The sequence below is a fragment of the Hoplias malabaricus genome, chromosome 3, assembly GCF_029633855.1.
Source record: "Hoplias malabaricus isolate fHopMal1 chromosome 3, fHopMal1.hap1, whole genome shotgun sequence".
In the NCBI taxonomy this organism is placed as follows: domain Eukaryota; kingdom Metazoa; phylum Chordata; class Actinopteri; order Characiformes; family Erythrinidae; genus Hoplias; species Hoplias malabaricus.
Genome location: NC_089802.1, coordinates 31,367,851 through 31,388,771, shown reverse-complemented (window position 1 = coordinate 31,388,771; position 20,921 = coordinate 31,367,851). Strand labels below are relative to the sequence as shown.

The 20,921-nt window shown below is 39.4% G+C and overlaps 1 protein-coding gene across 2 annotated transcripts in view; it reads left to right on the top strand.

Moving 5' to 3' along the window:
• Positions 1–16,912, top strand: part of LOC136691877 (SH3 and cysteine-rich domain-containing protein 2-like) — a 35,889-nt gene extending 18,977 nt beyond the window's left edge. For both annotated transcript variants that reach the window (XM_066664781.1, XM_066664782.1), the window contains 8 exons: positions 4,809–4,893; positions 7,031–7,143; positions 7,663–7,732; positions 7,919–7,974; positions 8,606–8,694; positions 10,740–10,791; positions 13,457–13,594; positions 14,221–16,912. In XM_066664781.1, the coding sequence (XP_066520878.1) occupies positions 4,809–4,893; positions 7,031–7,143; positions 7,663–7,732; positions 7,919–7,974; positions 8,606–8,694; positions 10,740–10,791; positions 13,457–13,594; positions 14,221–14,319 (702 nt within the window). In that variant the 3' untranslated portion in view covers positions 14,320–16,912. The remainder of the gene's footprint in view (positions 1–4,808; positions 4,894–7,030; positions 7,144–7,662; positions 7,733–7,918; positions 7,975–8,605; positions 8,695–10,739; positions 10,792–13,456; positions 13,595–14,220) is intronic.
• Positions 16,913–20,921: the final 4,009 nt, after the last annotated feature.

Here is a 20,921-nt window from a genome sequence, read left to right as displayed (position 1 = left end):
AATTATGAGACCTTTGTTTTTTCCCGGGGTCCTATACTGCTGCCCTCCACTTGTGACACCTTCCATTTTTCTCTGGTCCCTTATGGCCATGTTGCTCATTTGTTAGGTAAGAGATTTGGTGAGAATAGCAACTTGAGGACAAGCACAACAATCTCGGTCATTGTTGACCTTATGGACTGGCTGTAGAGGACATCATATGTTCTCTCTCTCTCTCTCTCTCTCTCTCTCTCTCTCTCTCCCTCTCACCTAACTTGTGTTTACACTCATTGTTCATTTTATCAGTTCCACTGGCTCCAAAGCACTGCTGTGTCTGATCCACTCATATCAATTCAACACCCAAACCGTACCTGTTCTACGATGGTCCTTTGTGGGTTCCGACCATTTGAAGATCAGGGGATAAGAAAGTATGCAAAGAAACAGGTCTGTAACTAGAGTCTGTAATTGTAGAACTACAAAGTGCTCCTGTATGGTCAGTGTTTACATCCCCTTTGCTTTTGAGACAGCATTACATTAAATGTTCAAATTCCACTGTAAGGATTTGATTGCATTCAGCCTCAAGAGCACTGGCGAGGTCACATATTCATATTCAGTAATTAGTTCTGATTAGTTCAATGTCTAAATGCAGTTTTTTTAATTATAAAACTGTCTATATATTTATAATATGTATATGTAAATATACTGTGAGGGGTTTGGTGTGTGCTCTGTGTCCATGTGGGTTTCCTCCGAGTGCTGCAATGGTCCAAGATTCAAAAGTGTCCATAGGTTTGAGTGCGTTAGTGAATATAAGTGTGTCGCCCTGTGAAGGACTGGTGCCCCCTCCAGGGTGTATTCCTGCCTTCCAGGTAGGCTCTGGACCCACCGCGACCCTGAACTGGATAAGGGTTACAGATAATGAATGAATGAATAAATATCATATACTTTTAGAAATACAGAGGTTTATTTTTTATCTTGTTCTCTGATTAATTTTAAAAAGTAAGATAATACAGATTTTTTTACTCTGCTATTGTTGTAATTTATTTGCATGCCTCACAGAAGCCTCCCTGTGTTTGTCAAACTCAAGTTGACACATTGTCTTCGGAGTTGACAGCTTTGACTCAGCAGCACCTAATAGGCGCAATTACATTAGACTGTGTGAGTAGAGCGAGGAGGCCCGAGTCAGAGTCACTCAGCCGAGGTAATGAGCAGTGAAATTACTCCTATAACTCACACACACACACAAACACACACACACACACACACACACACACACACAGCATCTCTCTCTCTCTCTCTCTCTCTCTCTCTCTCTCTCTCTCTCTCTCTGTCTCTCACACACACACACACACAGAGCATCACACACACAAAGGCTCAAGAAATAGAAAGCCTTCATTTATTGACCCGCCCCTGCTCTTGGCAGGGAGATGCAGCAGCGATGAGTGGATGAAAAGTGATGCAATTACATTGTTCCTCTCCCATCAAATCACAACTGGGCCTTGGCCAAAACTGATCACATGTCACAGGACAACAATAGAGTGATTTCGTTCTCCCTTTCTTTTCTTAGGACCATTGAAACAGACCCACGCTGCTTGAAATGACAAGCACATACACCCACCCCTCACTTTATGAGAACGTCCTATTGTACTTTTTCACAGGGCACTTTATGAGCCCCACTTACTTTATAGGGGCACTTTTATAGGTATAATCACATACTGTAGCCCATCTGTTGCTGCCCCCTCTAACCCATTAATCAATGGACAGTTTCTGACCTCTGTATTACTGTTGTCCAGATGTTTTTTTTAGTGACACTGACATTATAACGTTACGGTATTATCTGTGTGTGCAGCTGGGATGAGTGTATTTGGGAAGTAATAAGCAAATTTAAATATACGTGCAAGATCTAGGGGTGTAATGGTAGGGCTGCAACAAAACACTGCTCACAATTTAGACAAAAAAAAACACTAGGTTTACAGTTTGGGTTCTCACAATATTTTGGTCAAAATATTAATCAAGAAATATGATGGAGTTGTAGAATAATCTGCTAATGAGAGAGGAATGTGGTGCATTACATGAACTCATTGAAGTTGGGTAGTTGATTGGTGCTGGTTGTGTTGAATGTATGCTTTAGATATATAATAAATATAATCCATATTCTCCGCTTAAACAATATCAGGGGAATGTTGTTATATTGAATATCAGTATAGCCTCATGCAGAAATATTACTGAATAGCTTTGAGCATTATATTTCTTTTATACAGTTTAGTGAGTGCCATTTATTAAATAACAGACAGAACTGACAACAAATGATGATGTGTTGGTTTATTTAATCATTTATTTGACTCCACCCACATGAATTGTTCCACAACATGACTGGGAGTGGGCTCTTGTAGACGTTATCCTGCACAATACCCTGCTGCTTTACCACAGGCCAGTTAATTTGTATCATGTACATTCATATGTAAAAAATGCTCAAGGAAGCTGATGCTGTAGAGCTCCTCTTTAAAATGGGCTCTAGTGATAATGCTTAATTAAACATTAACAGAACACACCCATAAAAGTGGAGTGATACATGCGTAGACCCATTGATGTACTCTGTATCTGTGACTCTGTCTGTGGTTATTATCAATCGTGGGATGTCTTTTGTCCATTCAGATTACTTGGTCTGACCTAGCCGTTGTAAAATGTGCACTGAAACATCTTCACAAAGAATATTTTGCATTAAAAAAATTAATGCATGAAAGTTTCACGATAACACTTTAGCATTGCAGCAGTAATTATTAATGAATATTTTGTATTTTGTGTAAATAAATGTAACATTTCTCTGTAGTTCTTCTGCAAATAGAAGTAGCCTTCTGAAACTGCCCTATTCTCTATATAGTGCACTATTTAGGGGTTCTGCCATTTTGTAGCAGTATCTACAAACATAGTGGACACATTTCAGGGCACTCAAATGATTCCACAATGCACCACAAGCCAATAATGTACAAACCCAATGTAGTATCCGAAATCAGACTCCTGAATTCAGTTCCCTACAAAAGTGAACTATATAGTGAGTAATAAAGGGAGTAGTTAATAGGGAGTCATTTGGGACACGTTGCTTTTTTTTATTTTATTAATGTCTGTGGATGGGCATTGGTCTGAAATAATTATACTAATGCATTCATAACCAAAACTGTTACAATTTCCAGTTGAGTTTCAATTTATATGTGATTATCATTTCATGTTATACTTGACTATATTATTATTATCATCAAATCACTACACACACAGATGAAGGGGTTGTAGCACAGGGCAGTGTTACTGCTTTGTTAAGAGATAGCCAGCCTACTAAAATATCCAGGCAAGAGCAGTTCTGTGGTCAGAAACTGACAAAGGATGGAGGGTTAAAGGATGTCTAACAAAAGCTTAAAAATGGTCTCTTAAGTGAAGTAGTTTGACCAGGAGGTTTGTGTTGTTGATTTTACAAATAAAAATCATAAAGATTATAAAAAAATGATTAATTTATAGGTGGACTGGTTACTGGTGTGTAAACTTTTTTTTTAACATCCTGGACAGTGATGTTCCAGATGACAGACGTCAACTTGAATATTATCAGTGAGGGGAGGGAACGGGGTGCTTTCACTGCCACAGGGAGAACACGCACACAGTCAAATGAAGTGTGTGTGTGTGTGTGTATATGCACACTTACTTTTTCTTGCATGCTCTTTCTAATTTCTAATTTCTAAGTCCATGTTCAATCTGACTGTAGGCTGATCTGGAAACATGTATTACTGGCCAGTCCGTGACCACATGGTCTTTGTTGACAAGACATTATTTGGTACTGATACCATTATCAGCTCAGCAGTGATGCTTAGACTTTTTTTGATGCTTTATTATTTAATTCTTCATTGGACAGTTTCTGACCACAGTTGTCCTGATATTATTGGGTAACGTTGTTAGTGTTGGTGTGTATGGTATGGACAAATGTACTAAAAATACATGGACGATGTCATGATAGCTAAGGCTATAACGGGTTGCAGTGGGGTGCTTATTGATCAAGTTGTAGTATAAATAAGGAGAGTATTCGTTTTTAATGTCATCATTTGTATAGAACATTATAATACGATACTGCAAGCAACCTAGTGATAATATTCATCATAGAGATTGTAGAGAATGGGTGCTCTATTTATTATGGAGGTTTTTTTGTTTTTTGTTTTTTTGTAAAAACAATTTTAAAAATGAGGGGGAAAAATGTGTTCAGAAGTGTGCACCTGTGCAAAATACTAGCAGACAGCGAAGCGCTCAAAAATCAGGGTTTTTATTTTTTATTACTTTATTACTTTTCTGTATATACTTCAGTTAAGAGATTTTTTTGTTGTTGGTGTCAGTGTACTTAGAGAGTTGGTAGCATTGCCAAACGACAGTGGCAAAAACTGAGCTGCTGGCATTTTGCACTGTGAGAACATGCCAAGGAACAGAAACACAGGCTTTCTCAGCACATCTTCAGCAGAGGCATCTTAAAATAGAATCCAACCACAGCACTTTTCCCCTTAAACCTCAAGTAACAATGATAACGTAAGAGATGTCTATATATGATATCCTCTACCTCTTTCTCTCTTTCCCTCTCTCTCTCTCTCTCTCTTGCACGTTTATCATTCTGTCATTCCACAACCTCTACTCTCTTTACTCTTGTGTTGTTTCTCATCTCCCTACCTCCTTCCCATTATTACAGAGCCTATTTTTGGCAATGAACAGTTCTCACTGATGTATTGCTGACTTGTATCTCTTGCTTCTCCTACCTCTTTCTCACTCTATCCTTCTTTTCATTTGTCTCCTTCCCTCTAATCTGGCAGTCAGGGGCATTCAAACGGAACTTCAGCTCACCTCTACTCACCAATGAGCTGTTTGGGGTTGTAAAAGAGACTCCACCTCCCCAAGGTAAGAAAAGCACCTGTTTACTTGTTTTTATGTTGCTCTAAACTTCTGTAATTTACAAGTGTAAGCACGTCCTTCTCGCAGATGACAGGAGAGGTCACCTGTCTTCCACTCACTATATTAGAAACCTCTACTATATACTTCAGCTTGCTGGCCACTTTATTAGAAGCTCTTACACCATTTCACTGCTTTATTTCACCTCCCTTATCCATCTGCTCTTTAAAGGAACACTATGTAGTATGTGTACCTTAAAATTACAGCTTCTAAGTAATTGTAATGTTCTACTGAGCTGTTATAGGGAGAATAGAGCCTCTCTTGCAGCTACGCCATGTCCTCAGCTGGTTTACTGCACTAAGCAACTTCTGAATCACGGGGCGGAGGACTCTCCCAAGAAATGTGTAACACTTAATGGCACATAGCTCACAGGTGGATGGGTGCCTAGCTACAAGAAGAATCTATCTCTGTATTCCTGGTACAGACATTATAAGGCAGAGAGGGCAAGGAGTAGGAAAAGAGAGAGTGAACGGCTGTACAAGAGTTAATACTGGACCTAATTTACACAGTAGATTGAGCTGAAACAGACGTGAGGACACAAGTGGCAGCAGTAAGTATTCGTTGTCTTTTTTCATGTGATGCGGTGCTAGTTAGTGATGGTTTTGTTGATGAAAGTGTTATAGCTAATCAGTTTCTGAGAGTTACTGAGCAGTGAGCCAGGGTTTGCAGCTGTTAACTTTAGCTCACTTTTTCATGTTAAACATTGATTTACGTAATAAATGCTTTTCGTCGGTTACATTTTGTTTTGGTGGAACCCAAGCTTTGTTGAGGACAGTGTTATAGTCTGGTTTTGAGAGTTACTGATGAATGAGGGCAATTGCTAGCATCTGCTTACTTTAGTCGCAATTTAGCATCGATTCTGCTAATAAGTGTTTTGCTCTCGATTACTGTGGTTATAACGGCTAGTGTACCACCAAAGTTACACTTCATGGTTGTAATAACATAGATCAGTGTGTAATATGAGTGATATATGGGTTTTATCTTGTAGTCGACATTATTTTATTCAATTAAGTTCTCTACTTTTGTAAACATCACTCGATGAGTGAGTGGGTAAAAGAAAAGAGAGAGAGAGGTGTGTGTTTGTCTGTGAGACAGGGAGAGTGTGTGCGTGAGTCAGTCATGTTTAAGTGAGTGAGCTAATGAGCAAGGGAGAGAGAGGTGTGTGAGTCTTCATTTCAGGACAGTACTGTAAACGTGAATTACACTCAGCAGCAGGTAGGGGGTGCTCAGGGGACAAAAAAAAGCCAATTCTTACATTGTATTCCTTTAACCAATTCATTAGAAACACCCTGCTTATACTTGCACTGACTGTCCACTTTATTAGAAATTTCTGCCTTGTAATTTCAATGGCTGCCCACTTTATTACAAGCTGTATTTACACTAATGAGTCATTTTATTTTATGTCAGTTGTACTGGTTTAGGGTGTCACAGTGGTGCAACAGGTAGTGTTGCAGTCACACAGCTCCAGGGACCTGGAGGTTGTGGGTTCAATTCCTGCTCCAGGTGACACTCTGTGAGGAGTTTGGTGTGTTCTCCCTGTGTCTGCGTGGGTTTCCTCCGGGTGCTCCGGTTTCCAAAAACACACGTTGGTAGGTGGATTGGCGACTCAAAAGTGTCAGTAGGTGTGAGTGTGTGAGTGAATGTGCGAGTGTGTGTGTGTGTGTTGCCCTGTGAGTGACTGGCGACCCCTCCAGGGTTTATTCCTGACTTGCACCCAATGATTCCAGGTAGGCTCTGGACTCACCACGACCCTGAACTGGATAAGGGTTACAGATAATGAATGAATGAATGTACTGGTTTATTTTAATACTGAATGTGTTTAAATGTGCACTGTGTGGCTGTATTACCCCAAAAAACATATAAAATACCTCAGGTTATTTTTATATGCTCATTATTAAAGCATCAGCATACAATAACAATTTTTGACCTTGACCCTGTTTTGCCTTGGGTAAACCTGTTTGCTGCGTTTTGACTCTTTCTGTGACCCTTGTCCGCTCTGTTTAATTTCAATTTTCTCATTTTACAAACGTATACAGTTCAGTAACACACTACTGTGTGTGTGTGTGTGTGTGTGTGTGTGTTCTAGAGCAGGGAAAAGGGTCTGTGGACCCTGTGTATGAAGCCTTGCGATATGGAACCTCTCTTGCACAGATGAGCCGATCCAGTTTTGGAAGCATCTCAGAATCACCATGCCACCAGGTAACCCAACATTAACACCTTACAGGATGACTATGTTTTGTTAATACCACTGCAGCTATGAGGGAAGATGGATTTAAGATGTTTTCAGTGATGAACCCCTACAGGTTCGTTGTGACCCATACTTAGGTTCATCACATTCATAAATACATCATATAAATTCAACTGTGTTGATGACCAGTTTGGCTTTTTATTCGTCATCCTCCAGCCCTTTATCAGTGATCAGTTTCTGGTTTGAAAGCTACTGATAAATCGCACAACAGCCCTCTACACTCTTTGACTGTACACTTATATAATAAAGGTGCATGGTAGGTGGAACTCATAAAGTGTTGAGTGAGTGGGAGTAAAAGATAGAGGTTTGTGCGAGTTTGTAAGAAGATTAACAGATCATTGTTTGTAGTAGTCATATTTCAGAATGGATGGTCTGCAAGTAAAAATATAACTCCACCATAATTCATTGTCTTTTTTCAGTTTCTCGTGTTATGTTTCTCTCTCTCTATCTCTCTCTCTCTCTCTCACTAGAGTAATGGAGGAGAGGAGAAGTTAGAGAGCCAAACAATTGCTGAAGAAGAATCTGCCCCAGAGTCTGAGGGTAAGACATTTTTATGTCCATGAGTTACTATCTGGCACCTGTATCCCATTTTTTTGGGAGGAAAACTATTGACCTCTCATCTCAGCTGTGACAATCTGCCTGTTCATATCTGCTAAAACATTTCCCCCCCTTCTTTCTTTTTCTGTTCTCTCTTCTCTTCCTCCCTCACTCCCTCTCTCTCTCTAGTGGTTTCTCTGGCTGACAGTGAAAAGTGTGAGACAGAGGAGAGGGTCAGTTTAAAGGTGAGAGATTTTTATGGGATGTTTATGAGGGATATTTATGAATGCATTCCTGTTTTTTCTTACTTAATAATTCCTATGCCCTTACCCTGACCTTGCACTTGATTAAAAACTTAAGGACTTAATATGATTTTTACTTCACAAATATTTCGTGGAGTTTGTGTATATGCTTGTGCGTCTTTGGCAAAAGTTTTGGCAGCAGTTGGCTAGAGTATGGGAAGTGGAGCTACAAATATGAGGTTTCTTATGAATAACACAAAATAAAAAAAATATTGAGCATAAAAACAATGCAGAAAAATGAAATGTGTTCTATTCCATTTTTAAAACATTGTTGTGTCTGTAAATTCAGGACCAGAACTGAATATATATTATTTCTATCCCTCGTCCTTTTTTCTGCCTTTCTCTTTTTTGTCACGCAAACATATATTGTGTGTTTTTTATTTTCAACCTTGTTTTCTTTGCTTCTCCATCCACCCTCTGTCCACTTTCTATTCATTATGTCTTGCTAACAGAAATCCAATATTACATATTCTCGTACCAACATCTCATTCTTTGTGTCTGTTCAGATTCAGACTAGAGATTATTCAGTGGAAAGTTCCATAACATTTGTCTGTGTGTGGGTGTGTGTTTCTAGGCCCCTAGACGCATTGAAGTTCACTCCATTCACACATACGTAGCGCTGTACAAGTTCCTCCCTCAGGAGAAAAATGACTTGGAACTACAGTAAGTGACACACTCGTCAGTCTGTGTGTGGGTGTACGTGTGTGTATGTTTCTTTGCCCTTGTGTACACCTATTCTTATTCACCCTTTCATACACACACACTCTCACACAATCTCATTCCTCTCTAAGCCCATCAGTTCCCACTGCGGTATGAAATTCTGATGAGGAAGCAGAAACTGACACCAAACTCTAAGTCCCAGCGGATCCTGCAGGCTTTTTTTCCAAACACTCGGTGTCTCAAGAGCAGTCCAATGTCAGTTGCTCCCTGCACTGAGGAATTACACCACTCCGGCCTGGGCTTCAAAAGGAGTTCATCTTTTATTCTAGAGATAGCTTGAGTCCTTCAAGCTGCTTAATTAACAACTGCCTTTGTCCATTTCATACGGATATGTTCAGAACATACTGATTCTAATATAGGTATTCCATTCTGTCACAGACTGTGCTTTAGACTCTTGAGTGCCTTTGAAAGAGACAAAAAAAACATGAATCTAAATTCACTCTGTATGTCAGACATATACATGTTTGAAATATGTATTAAAATAATGAAAAAAATCTTTAGCTGTAACATCACAGGATGAGAAAGACTGAGATACTGCTTTTGCAAGTTTTCAATCCAACTTTGAAATGCTGGATTGACTTTCATTTATAGGATTAGAGTCAGTTGCCACAAATGTTTCAGCCTTCTATGAAAGCTATGAAAGAATAAATTGTAGTTAATCTATACAGGTGTAAAATGAACGTAAAACACGTTTTACTTAAAAATAATTGTTCTACAACAAAATTATATGTGTAAATTAACTCAGTCATCTCTGATATCTGTATAAATCTGTGGCAAATCCCTTGTATGTTGTAGTTATGAACTAGTTTACGCAAACTGAAGAAGTGAGCTGTAAATTATGGAAACCATGGCTTTTTTCTGGTAAAGCTAGACAGAGAAGCAAAATAGGGCAGTAAATATATCAGGATAAAGAGGAAAAAAGTGGTGGATGTGTTATTGTAACATGGCTAAACCCTTAACAGAGAGAAAGAGAGAACAGAGTAAAGACAAAGGAGCATTATGGAGAAAAGCTAGCTCTCACCATCTGCTGCTCCGGTGAAGGGGAGGGGTGTCACACTGCTCAGATGCAGCAGGGTCCGCAACACAGTGTGAGACCACAGAGTATAAAAAAGCACAGAGCAGTACAGCAGACCATCACACACAGATCGGCTGCACAACGTATAGGTTTAACAGAAAACTCATAAAATACAGAAAAAATAATGAATTTTTATTCACACTTATTCATAAATGCCTGTATTATTAGGCACTGTCCCAAATATTTTTTAACCTAATGAGGATGCATAGTATTTTGTGTAAATCTATACATTTAGATAATAATTTTAGTTTCAGAAGAAACTTTGTTTTGTGTGTGTATGAAATCTAATCTATTGTCATGAAATCCATGCTTTTAAGCATAAATGTATGACAGCAATACACCTTACCTGCCAAATTTTGTTATTATAGTTATTGGTTTTACTTTAAAAAGGACATATTCCTGAGTACATTTCACATCGTTTTCTCTCTTGAGTGCTATCTCACTAGTTTATTCCATATATCTACACCAGAGCCAGCCTTGTTAACTGTCATAGACAACAAAAATGAAAGTCACTCATGTTTATCAGTTCTTTTCCATCAGACACTTACGGAATTGGTCTTTACATCAGGTAAAAGCACACTGATCACTCTGTAGTTTTGACTTTGATTCCACTTTTTTATCCACTCTTTTTCTGTATGAATTTACTTGCTCGTCTAGTTTCCGTGCTGCATTTGTATGCAGAGCATACTGTAATGAGATTATTATGAGGAAATTACTGCTCCTTTCACTTTAAAGGTTTTTTATTGTTTTCACAATAACAGTTACATACAGGAGAATAGCCTCTGGGCCTAACACAACAGACATCTTGTAATAGCTTTTTCTAGAAGAATAGAAAGGAAATACTTACGAGTCCATAAAACTGATCCATGCACATGTATTCCAAAATATAATTTTCGTGTATAATTTGTGGCAGGCCTGGGGACCGTGTGCAGGTGATGGATGACTCAAATGAAGACTGGTGGAAGGTGAGTGCCTCAATTATGGCCATCAACAATAGTCAGTTTTCAGTTTATACAACATGATATGGTTGCCGGTTAATTGTAGTACCTTTAAGGGTGAAGATTATATAAAAAGCCATGGGCAAGGGGTGTATATGTGCAAAACATAATAAATATTCTAAAACCAGTATGGTTTTACCAATATGTTTTTAATAATTTATTAAAAGTATTCAGAAAAAAATATTTTCAGCTCTGGTACAAAATGGCTTCTAGACAAAGCATTGGTCCAATCATCTGGAGATCGCAGATTTGAATCCAGGTGCTGCAACATCCATCCGAAGCCAGGAGTGCTAGAGAGCACAGTTGGTCTTTCTTCCTGGATGTGTTTGACAGCTCCTTCTCCCTCTTCTACCCATGGTGCTAGTTAGCATCTGTTAGTTGATGTACAGGTGGATATTGCATTCTCCTGTGATGAACTAAACCAATCAGTAATGTTACATTAGTGGCAGTTAATGGGAAAAAACATGTAGAACATGAAGAAACGTAATAAAAAGGCTATTTTTATTCTTCCAAAATTAACAAATGTGTAGGATATATTTAACTAGTCTGTGTAACTAATGTGTTTTGGACTAAGACTAGAAGTATTTAGACCAGATATACTCAAATACAAAGCTCAGCGGTCCACCTACCTAAGACCCAGGGAGTGGATTTCACTGTCATCTTTTCTTCATACAGAACTATTTTGATGGCACAGGTTTGTCTTGTGGATATGATATTAGCCTACCTTGTCGATATGCTGAGTAGCTTTCCAGGAACACATTTGAAAAGCTAAGGGATATCATTTTTGTTTTGGAAATTGTTTTACAAGCTCTGTGATCATGAGAAACAAAAGAAGATCTCAGATGTTCAGGGTTGGGAGGCGGGTATTTTTAACCATCTCTGATGTTTTGCTGAAATTTAGGTCTGTGCTCATAGCCTGCCTAGTGAGTAACCTATAAAAGGATCTGCATTTCCTGAAAGGAAAATCTCAAAATATCTTGGTAAAAATGCCCTAGAGCTTTTAAGTAAGCTCATGTTGAATATAATTATAATCAAATCTGACAAACCAGAATCAATCCTGCTGAATTTCCACCTTGAATTTTTCTACACATCAAACCCTTTGGCCACATCATGTAGATGTTGTGAGCTTTATTGTTGTGTTCTCTGGATCTTCAGAGAGTCCCTGCTGTGAGATGAAACCCTAGGGTTTTGGGGTCATTTTTATTCCTTCTTCATCCTGGTGTCCCCTGTGTATCACCATGAAGACCTTAACTCTAATACCACAGATCTAACACACAATTGGATCTGCTTCTCAGTGGGGTAGGAAATGGACTGAAGAAAGCACAGGGTCTCAGTTGCTGCCTTCTTTCTTCTCATGTTTCTTCTCTTTTTTCTGTCACCTCACTCTCTTTTCCAAGTCTGCTGCTCGTCTTCCTGATGGAACATAGGCTGGAGTCAGTACAAGGCTCCATTTTTCATTCTTCTGGCCAAAGCACTTGCTACTGCTATTCATAGAGTCCTTGTCGACAACAACAGAGTGTAATGGCTCTGGTGGAGGGCTTTGACAAGGAGGAAACAGCGCTTAATGAAAAATTAATAAGCTTTCCTATCCCCTAATGGAAGAGAGGCCCTGAATAAGAGCAAAGCCAAATGCCAGCTCACCCTGGAATAAACAGAAACGCACGTAGACCAAGGAAGTGATGTGGCCTTGTGGACATGGACACACAAATTGACACACACTCACACTGTCCTTTATGTTCTCCCTGTTTTTCAGTCTGTTAACACCTGCTTATTCTCATAGTTATTACCCTGTATACTTTTCCCATACAGACCTTCACTCAGGATAGGAGATGTGAATAAAATGATTTAAATAAGTTTAAAAAAAAAGCCATAATAAAGACCTGCTTTTAATTTAGTTATATACAGTACTTATGGATTTATGCTGCGCACAGTTCAAGTTAATTGTCACTGTGTCTTTAGGACAGATGTATGTAAATGAGCTCTGCTTCATTCACAAAACAGTCTAAGCTTAAAAACACTCCTAATAACATCAACATTAATAGGCAGGGTTAAAATGCTACATGCTGTGTTGGTGGACATATGGAAATGTGTTTTTTTGTGACACATGTAAATAGTGAGCTGCTTTTACAGTATACTTTTTTATATAGCTAGAGTTCACTAAATGTTTTGAAACAGTGACAGCATTTGCCTACTACACCACACTATAATTTCTTTGAGGTATGAAAAACTTTTTGATGGTATGAGTCCAAGGACACATTTGTAATCGAGGTAATTGTGTGAACAAAAATTGACTGTCAATTTTTTGTCATGTTGAGAAAAGCAACCCAAACTGCCACAGAAAAATCACAAAGCAAGCCTTGGACAAATTTAGAAGGACAACTCCAATCAACAGGAGGCATTACACATACAATAGCAACATAAAGAAGAATGACAATGTAATAACAGTAATGTAAGCAGTAATAATCTGTGATAACGTGAAGAACCTTTGATGTGCTTTTCATTTGACAGAGTGTTTTGTGAGTCATACAAATCAAAAGGGCCCCAAGAGAAAAACCACCAAGATTTTTGGTAGGGGTTGCTATGGAGACTAACTCTGTGTGTGTGTGTGTGTGTGTGTGTGTGTGCCCGCCAGGGGAAGAGTCATGATAAAGTTGGCTTTTTCCCAGCAAACTTCGTCCAGAGAGTGCGTCCCGGAGAAAGAGTGTGGAGAGTCACTGAGAGCTACCCTGGCAACCGTGAGAAAGGTCAAATGACCGTGAAAGATTCGCAGGTAAGTGACACACTGATGCACACATATACAAACACACTCTCTCTCTCTCTCTCTCTCTCTCTCTCTCACTCACTCACATACACAATTACATGTGGAGGAAAATCTGACTCATGCAAATTCAACAGGTCTGAGCTGTAGACTGTTTACTTTTCCATTTTTAAAACCGGCCCACTCCATTTACACTTTTCCATTAACCTTCCCTGACCTCCCGTGGTGTTCACCCAAAGCCTTTATTTATTATTTTGTTTATTGATGCTTTCTCATTCTTCAAGGGTTCTTTAATTAATATAATATTTATATAACACTGAACAGCCAAAGAACCATTAAATATCAATTGTTCTCCCATAAGGGAAATGGGGGATTATACAGAGACCCATACATATTTGTATATTTTTAACACCATTAGAAAATGTAAATCCTTCTTTGCCTGGTAGACATGTCTTTCCCTGGATGGATAACTTTAGTATGTGGTTCATTGTCAGTGCTTAATTTTAAACAAAAATGGGTAGATGATCTAATGTAAGTAATTTTGTACTCAATTTAGTAACTACATCTAAATTGTGTAAACTTACAAATTTTACTAATTTTATAAACTAATTTCCTCCTGCTTTACTCCTTGATGCCAGATTTGTGTGGGTAAAGGTGAAGAGACAGACGGTTTTCTGAAGCTGAGCAGTGGAAAGAAGCGTGGTCTGGTGCCCTTGAAGTGCTTGGTGGAGATATGAACCATATTCTTGTTCTTCGCTCAGACTGAGGAACAACAGGAGATACCACACCTCCTCACCTCTCACACCCCAACGGCAGGGACACACCATGCGTACATGAACAAGAACACACACACACACACAAACAAACTGATGAGAGGGAGAACTTGGATCGGCTCAGAAGAGGATGAATCCTCAGCCTCCAATGGATGTGCGTATTTTTTGACTTGCACGAAATGGAGAGGTAAAGTAGAAGAACTGTTGAATGTTTTATGTAGAGATGAAGTAGACCAATGAAGGGATAAATCAGATGGATTAGGCTTTCCGGAGGCCAAATTATTGGCAGTTAACCGGCTGCTCTGACCTCTAACCTCTCTCAGCTACGGAATGACCTCTGTTGGACCAGTTGCACTGTATCTACCAATCTGCTGTATTTGTGTTGGGGGAACCATTATTGTAGCAGAATAGCAAATTGTAGATGACGTTGGTCTATATTTCTCATATTATCACTGTCTGCTGTAAGAATGACTGTTTGTGCTCTCTTCTGTAGTGAAGGGATAATCACAAAAGCTGACTGTGGAGAAAATTCATCTAGAAGGGAATGGTTTATCATGTGATCATTTCCATAACAGCTTTTGTGGATGATGCGGTAGATCTGAGAAGGATAGAAATTGAGGGTTGTGGGTATTGCAGCCTATGTATGACCCTTCAACATATGGTTTTAATACTTGTAGGATGCAAACAGGAAGCTGTTGCTATGTGAATCTGATGTGTCAGTCTGTCCGTGAACCTGGTTCAACGAATCCAGACAGTAACTTCTAAATATTTTCACCATTTTGAGTCATGGTCATATGTCAGCTCAAGTCATCTCTCTTAAGTCTTTCTGTCTGTGTGTAATATTGCCTAAAGGGACTCTTAACACATTAGTTGGAATCTGCTTTCTCCCTGAAGCATTACCAAGGTATCTTTCTCCCACTGCATTAGACTCAATCTCTCTCCATCTGTCAATTTCCTTTATTCTTTACAGCTCTCCTGCTGTGTAAATCTTATCCAGTTCTTGAAGTCTGTTTCTTTCAAATTGAATATGAGTCCAACATGGCCTTGAAAACTTCACAGAGATTCTGATTCATCCTTTTGCCCAGTTTAATGGTGGAGCAAACCATAGCCAAAAGAAGTAGAGTATGTTTTCAGTAGAATTAGGAGAAAAATATGTCCATTACAAACACTACATTTAGGCAGTAAAAGAAAGAGCATTATATTTATTACACCATTAAAAGAACATTTTATTATAATATTTATTTATTTATTAACCATATTTAATAATACACTGCTAATGGCATTGTAGAACAAATACCCAACTATGCATCTGTTCTTCATTTCCTAATCAATTTAATCACAATCAGCTTGGACAACAAAATAAAATCAGATCATTATAGTGAAAAACCAAACTTAAAACCCAGATATTGGGTCACAATACCTTTTGAAATGATCGTGGTAAGGGCTTTTTGTGTTATTTAATTCTTTAAACACTTTTAAGCATGTTATGAATCTTCAAACCACACTGCAGTATTTTCACCAGCTGGAGTGGGCAACAAAACGACACAGTGTTAGAGCCTGTATATGCACGACTAACCCTACTATAACATATACATAAAAGTGTACCCCCATCTTTAAAAAAAAAACAAAAAAACAAAAAAAAAAACAACAGAGCCCACAAATGTAGAAGCGCAGAGAAAACAACTTCGGCATCTGCATTAATGGATAGCACCAAGTGCTCTTGCATGGCATTGGCCTTCACAGCATGAGAAATCCACAACTCATATTATTAGCAAGCCTACGAAAGCCTTAAGGCAGTTGCCAAATGTCATCAATGAGTGATTGTCATTAGGAGGTTTTTAACAGCTGAATCATGCATGCAACGAAAGTGAGGAGGAATGATTTTTCTCTTTGGGAGAAAATGCTAAATGCTTCGGGACCAGATGGCAAAATACAGAAGCAAGTCCCTCATGTACGATTACTCTTCCTTTTGGTGTCAGTATTGACTTCTTGTTTGTCTGCCATGGTTTGTTACTCTTAAAATTCATGTATATTTATTCCGATACTCAATGGCATACGACACTCTTCCTGAAACTTAGCAATAATTCTTTTGTCTTTGCTCTGGAAGAAGCCAGTCTATTGTAAAAAGCTGAAGAATCACCACTGGTAAGAATACACCACTGGTTTCCCAGTGAGAAATTATTACTTACACCAGACACATAGCACTTTTACTGAATACATATTCATGTTTAAATTTACGAAGCACACAATTCTGCAAATGAAACATTCCCATGTGGGAAGCACTCTGTGAAATGCGCTAAGCTTTGAGTGGGTTAGTCACGGTACTGATGTGATTTAGAAATGTAGCTAATAAATTAATAAATAAAAGTTTACTTAATTATACACACCATTAATTGCAGAAATCAGAATCAGGACATTTTTTTCTGAACCACATCTGTGGCTGAAGATCCAGGTCAGAATCCACTGATACCTCGTAATAATTTATAGGCTCGGGTTTGTCTGACAAATCCATAATCCAGCATCAATAACCCCAGGCTCAGCACTGGCCTTCCCCTGTGCGCATGTAAACATCAAATGTGAATCCACATTAAATATTTCAATAAATATACGGGAAAGAAGCTGGGGTTTGGGTCGTCCCTGTCTTTAGTGTTGTGTTGACTGAACAGTCTTCTCTGGAAGAAATCATCTGTTTTGGAGTTGGAATCTATTCCACATTAGTCATATCTTGGTAACTATTATAACACTGAAGCTAGGAACACAATCACAATTCTCTGTTATTCAAAATGACAGAAAACAAAGCCAGGCTGTTTGGACACAGAAAGGAACACATCTAGATTAGACATATTAAAGGTGACATTTTACCCCTTTCCCACAAGTTCACACAGTTCCCTGGGGTCTGAATGAATTGTCTGTGGACATGCTTTGGTCAAAATACAAGGATCAAGCACCACATTGTCTGAATAACCCTGTTCAGAATGACTTGTTATAGCACCTGTTTCTATAAATGACAAACCATACGTAGCTCCCTCAGGACAAGCACCGGTGTCACACAAGGTACATCCATGTTTAAGCTGTTTTAGCCCTGTTCCTTTCATCCTCTGCTCTGGTTTCACTTGTTATTCTTGGTTTCCTTCTCTGCTCTCATTTTTGCTTTTTTTTAGCTTCGTTCTCTCATTTCTCTATTCTTGTTTTGTCAGTTTTACAGTTTAACCTGCTCTCACATAAACACAGGTTTAGCACAATGCACCTGCACTGATCAAATGAAATAGCAGTACAGCAATATTTGGACAAAATTTACTTTTAATAGGGACAGGATGGAAAATGTATGGGTGGCATTATTGCACTTAAAGATGAGTTCATTCATTCATTCATTATCTGTAACCCTTATCCAGTTCAGGGTCACGGTGGGTCCAGAGCCTACCTGGAATCATTGGACGCAAGGCGGGAATACACCCTGGAGGGGGCGCCAGTCCTTCACAGGGCAACATAGACACACACACATTCACTCACACCTACAGACACTTTTGAGTCACCAATCCACCTGCAACGTGTGTTTTTGGACTGTGGGAGGAAACCGGAGCACCCGGAGGAAACCCACGCGGACACAGGGAGAACACACCAACTCCTCACAGACAGTCACCCGGAGCGGGAATCGAACCCACAACCTCCAGGTCCCTGGAGCTGTGTGACTGCGACACTACCTGCTGCAGCACCGTGCCGCCCTAAGATGAGTTCATATGTATTATAATTTTCTTAATAATATACCTCTATAGCTACAATTGTTTTAAATATTACAGAACTTGCGAGGCATCAAAGTTCTCTAAAACCCTTTTCTAAATTTTTCACAATATAATTTTATAATAAAGAGTCAACATTAGCGTACAGTGAGAAATTTTAGCATCATGGAGTTTAGAGGCTTATGACACATGAATGAGGAGAGAAAGCCCCCCAGAACAGAAGCATGCATGCTATTCATATGAGCAGAATAGAGAAGGAGCTCTTAGGTATTTATTATATTTTATCTTATTTTATTTTGTAGCCAAATATTAATACACAAAATCCTTGGACATTTGGATGATTTTACCTGATTTTTTATACATAACCTGCTTACTGCATATTGACAAATTTATTTTTGTTTGACGGGCCAATTCTAAAAGCTTGGTTATAGGATTCTTTGGAGAAAAAAAAGTTTGGATATCTCTGATGTAGGGTTGTATACTCTTGTATAATGTGGCTTAATGTACATATTTACTTCAACTCCTTTCAGCAGTTGGTTGAACATATGAACGTATAATAACAATGCTTCCAGTTCCATTGTGTTTAACTTTGTCGCTAAACCTTTTAGGACTAGTCCAAGGTGAATTGGGAACAGACTCTGTGACCTCAGCAATGTCTCTAACCAAGCTGCTCCAAGAGCATCACCCCATCCACCTGCCCCTGGGGCGTATTTCCAAAAGGAGAAAGCGCAGCCTTGTTTCTGCTGATAAAACAATATCCGGGTGTCATCTGTAATAAAGGGAGTGAGCTCTATTTCAGCAAGCAGCACAACCTCCGGCAGCACTGTCCAAGAGCAGACAACAAAAACAATACACGACCCGCCTCGGTCACAAACTGCTTCAGCTCCAGCCTCCTGGGCCTGGCAAGAGGCAACAGCTTCATCACAACACTGACCACTGGATTAAAAATAGTCTCTACCCCCGAGCTGTCTGCCTCATAAATAAAACCTGTCTGACTTCTATAAAAAAAGAAACACCAATAGGGACACAGCACTTCCTCAGATTAAATACAAGCCCACTGTACCAGCAGCAGTAGGCCCAGCTTGCTAATTTATTTTACTTTCTATTTTTCAGGAGAACAAAGAGACTGGAGAAATGGAACACCTAAAAATATCAAAGATAGAGACTTCCATAAGGCAATGCAAACAAGAATCAGCCAGTCAGTCGCTATTACAACAGGCCCAAGTTACAAAGACTTAACAGTCCTCCTATCTCCAAAATGGCAGCTAAAATCACAAACCCAAATCTGTTCTGTGGTGGTACTGACCATTGAAAAACAGGGTGAAATGGGGCTAACAAACTATTCAGAGTAACAGATGGACTACAATCTGTAACTTTAGAACTACAAAGGGCTCCTGTATGAACAGTGGAGTTGGCACACCACAGCTACACATCATCGCCTTCTTTGTGTGTTGAGTCATATTTAATTGAGCTGGAAAAAACACTGAATTATGTAGATCTCTCACACTCAAGATTTAGCTCTTCACCAGTGTGCTGCAGGTTCTGCTGTTCTAACAATTAAATCAGCCTCCTTATGATACCTCCATCTGGGACATAGACGTTCAGTTTTGCATGCAGTTTGTATAATGTCCACACACAAAGATATTAATTAACTGGGACACTCTGGAATAAGCACAAGCCTAAGATCACCATCCGTAGTGCCAGTATTGGACTAGAGGAGTACAAACCCCGTGGAGCAGTGGAATTGTGTTCTCAGGGGTGATGGAGAACCATTTAATACCTTTTGGATGGCTCCAGAGTTGTAAAACATTCTAAGCAATCCTCAGCCATGAGTCCTAAAGGGTACATCCATCCATCCATCCATTATCTGTAACCACTTATCCAATTTAGGGTCGCGGGGGGTCCAGAGCCTACCTGGAATCATCGGGCGCAAGGCGGGAATACACCCTGGAGGGGACGCCAGTCCTTCACAGGGCAACACAGACACACACACACTCACACCTACGGACACTTCTGAGTCGCCAATCCACCTGCAACATGTGTTTTTGGACTGTGGGAGGAAACCGGAGCACCCGGAGGAAACCCACGGGGAGAACACACCAACTCCTCACAGACAGTCACCCGGAGCGGGAATCGAACCCACAACCTCCAGGTTCCTGGAGCTGTGTGACTGCGACACTACCTGCTGCGCCACCGTGCCGCCCCTAAAGGGTACACTGCATCTTTATTATTTTTGGCAGCACAAGAAAAATATCTGGGTACTTTAACTGTTTTTGATGTTTGTGTTCCTTAGTATGGGAACAAAACCTCAGCAGTGAAAATATATGTCAAGCAAGAACACGAGAATGTAAGAATACACTAGAAAGCATATTGAGAAACTGCCAGTGGCTGGCTTCACATGTCTCAGAGGAATGGAAGCATGTCTTAGTCTTCATCTTACATTATTGGTGGAGACCAGGGCTGTGTCCCAGTTGTGTACTACACACTAAAACTACATATTACATACTATGGTGTGAGTTCAGCAGCCTAGTACACAATATATTAACATACTACACTGTTTCTTACTAACAGGATGTGATGAACTGTTGCTGTGACAACACTCAGCATAACATAATGCTGAAACTGAAAAATCACCCTCTACACCGCATAGTGTAGGTCATAAAATAACAATTTCTGCACTAAAACACTGCATTGTATGTCAGATAACAAAACTACTTATATTAAATATAAACGTCATGTCCCACTGTCTAATTATTAGTGCACTGTCTGAGTGAAGTATCCATTTTAGTAGTAGGAGTAGTCAGTGTAGGGAGTAGCTCTACTACTCCA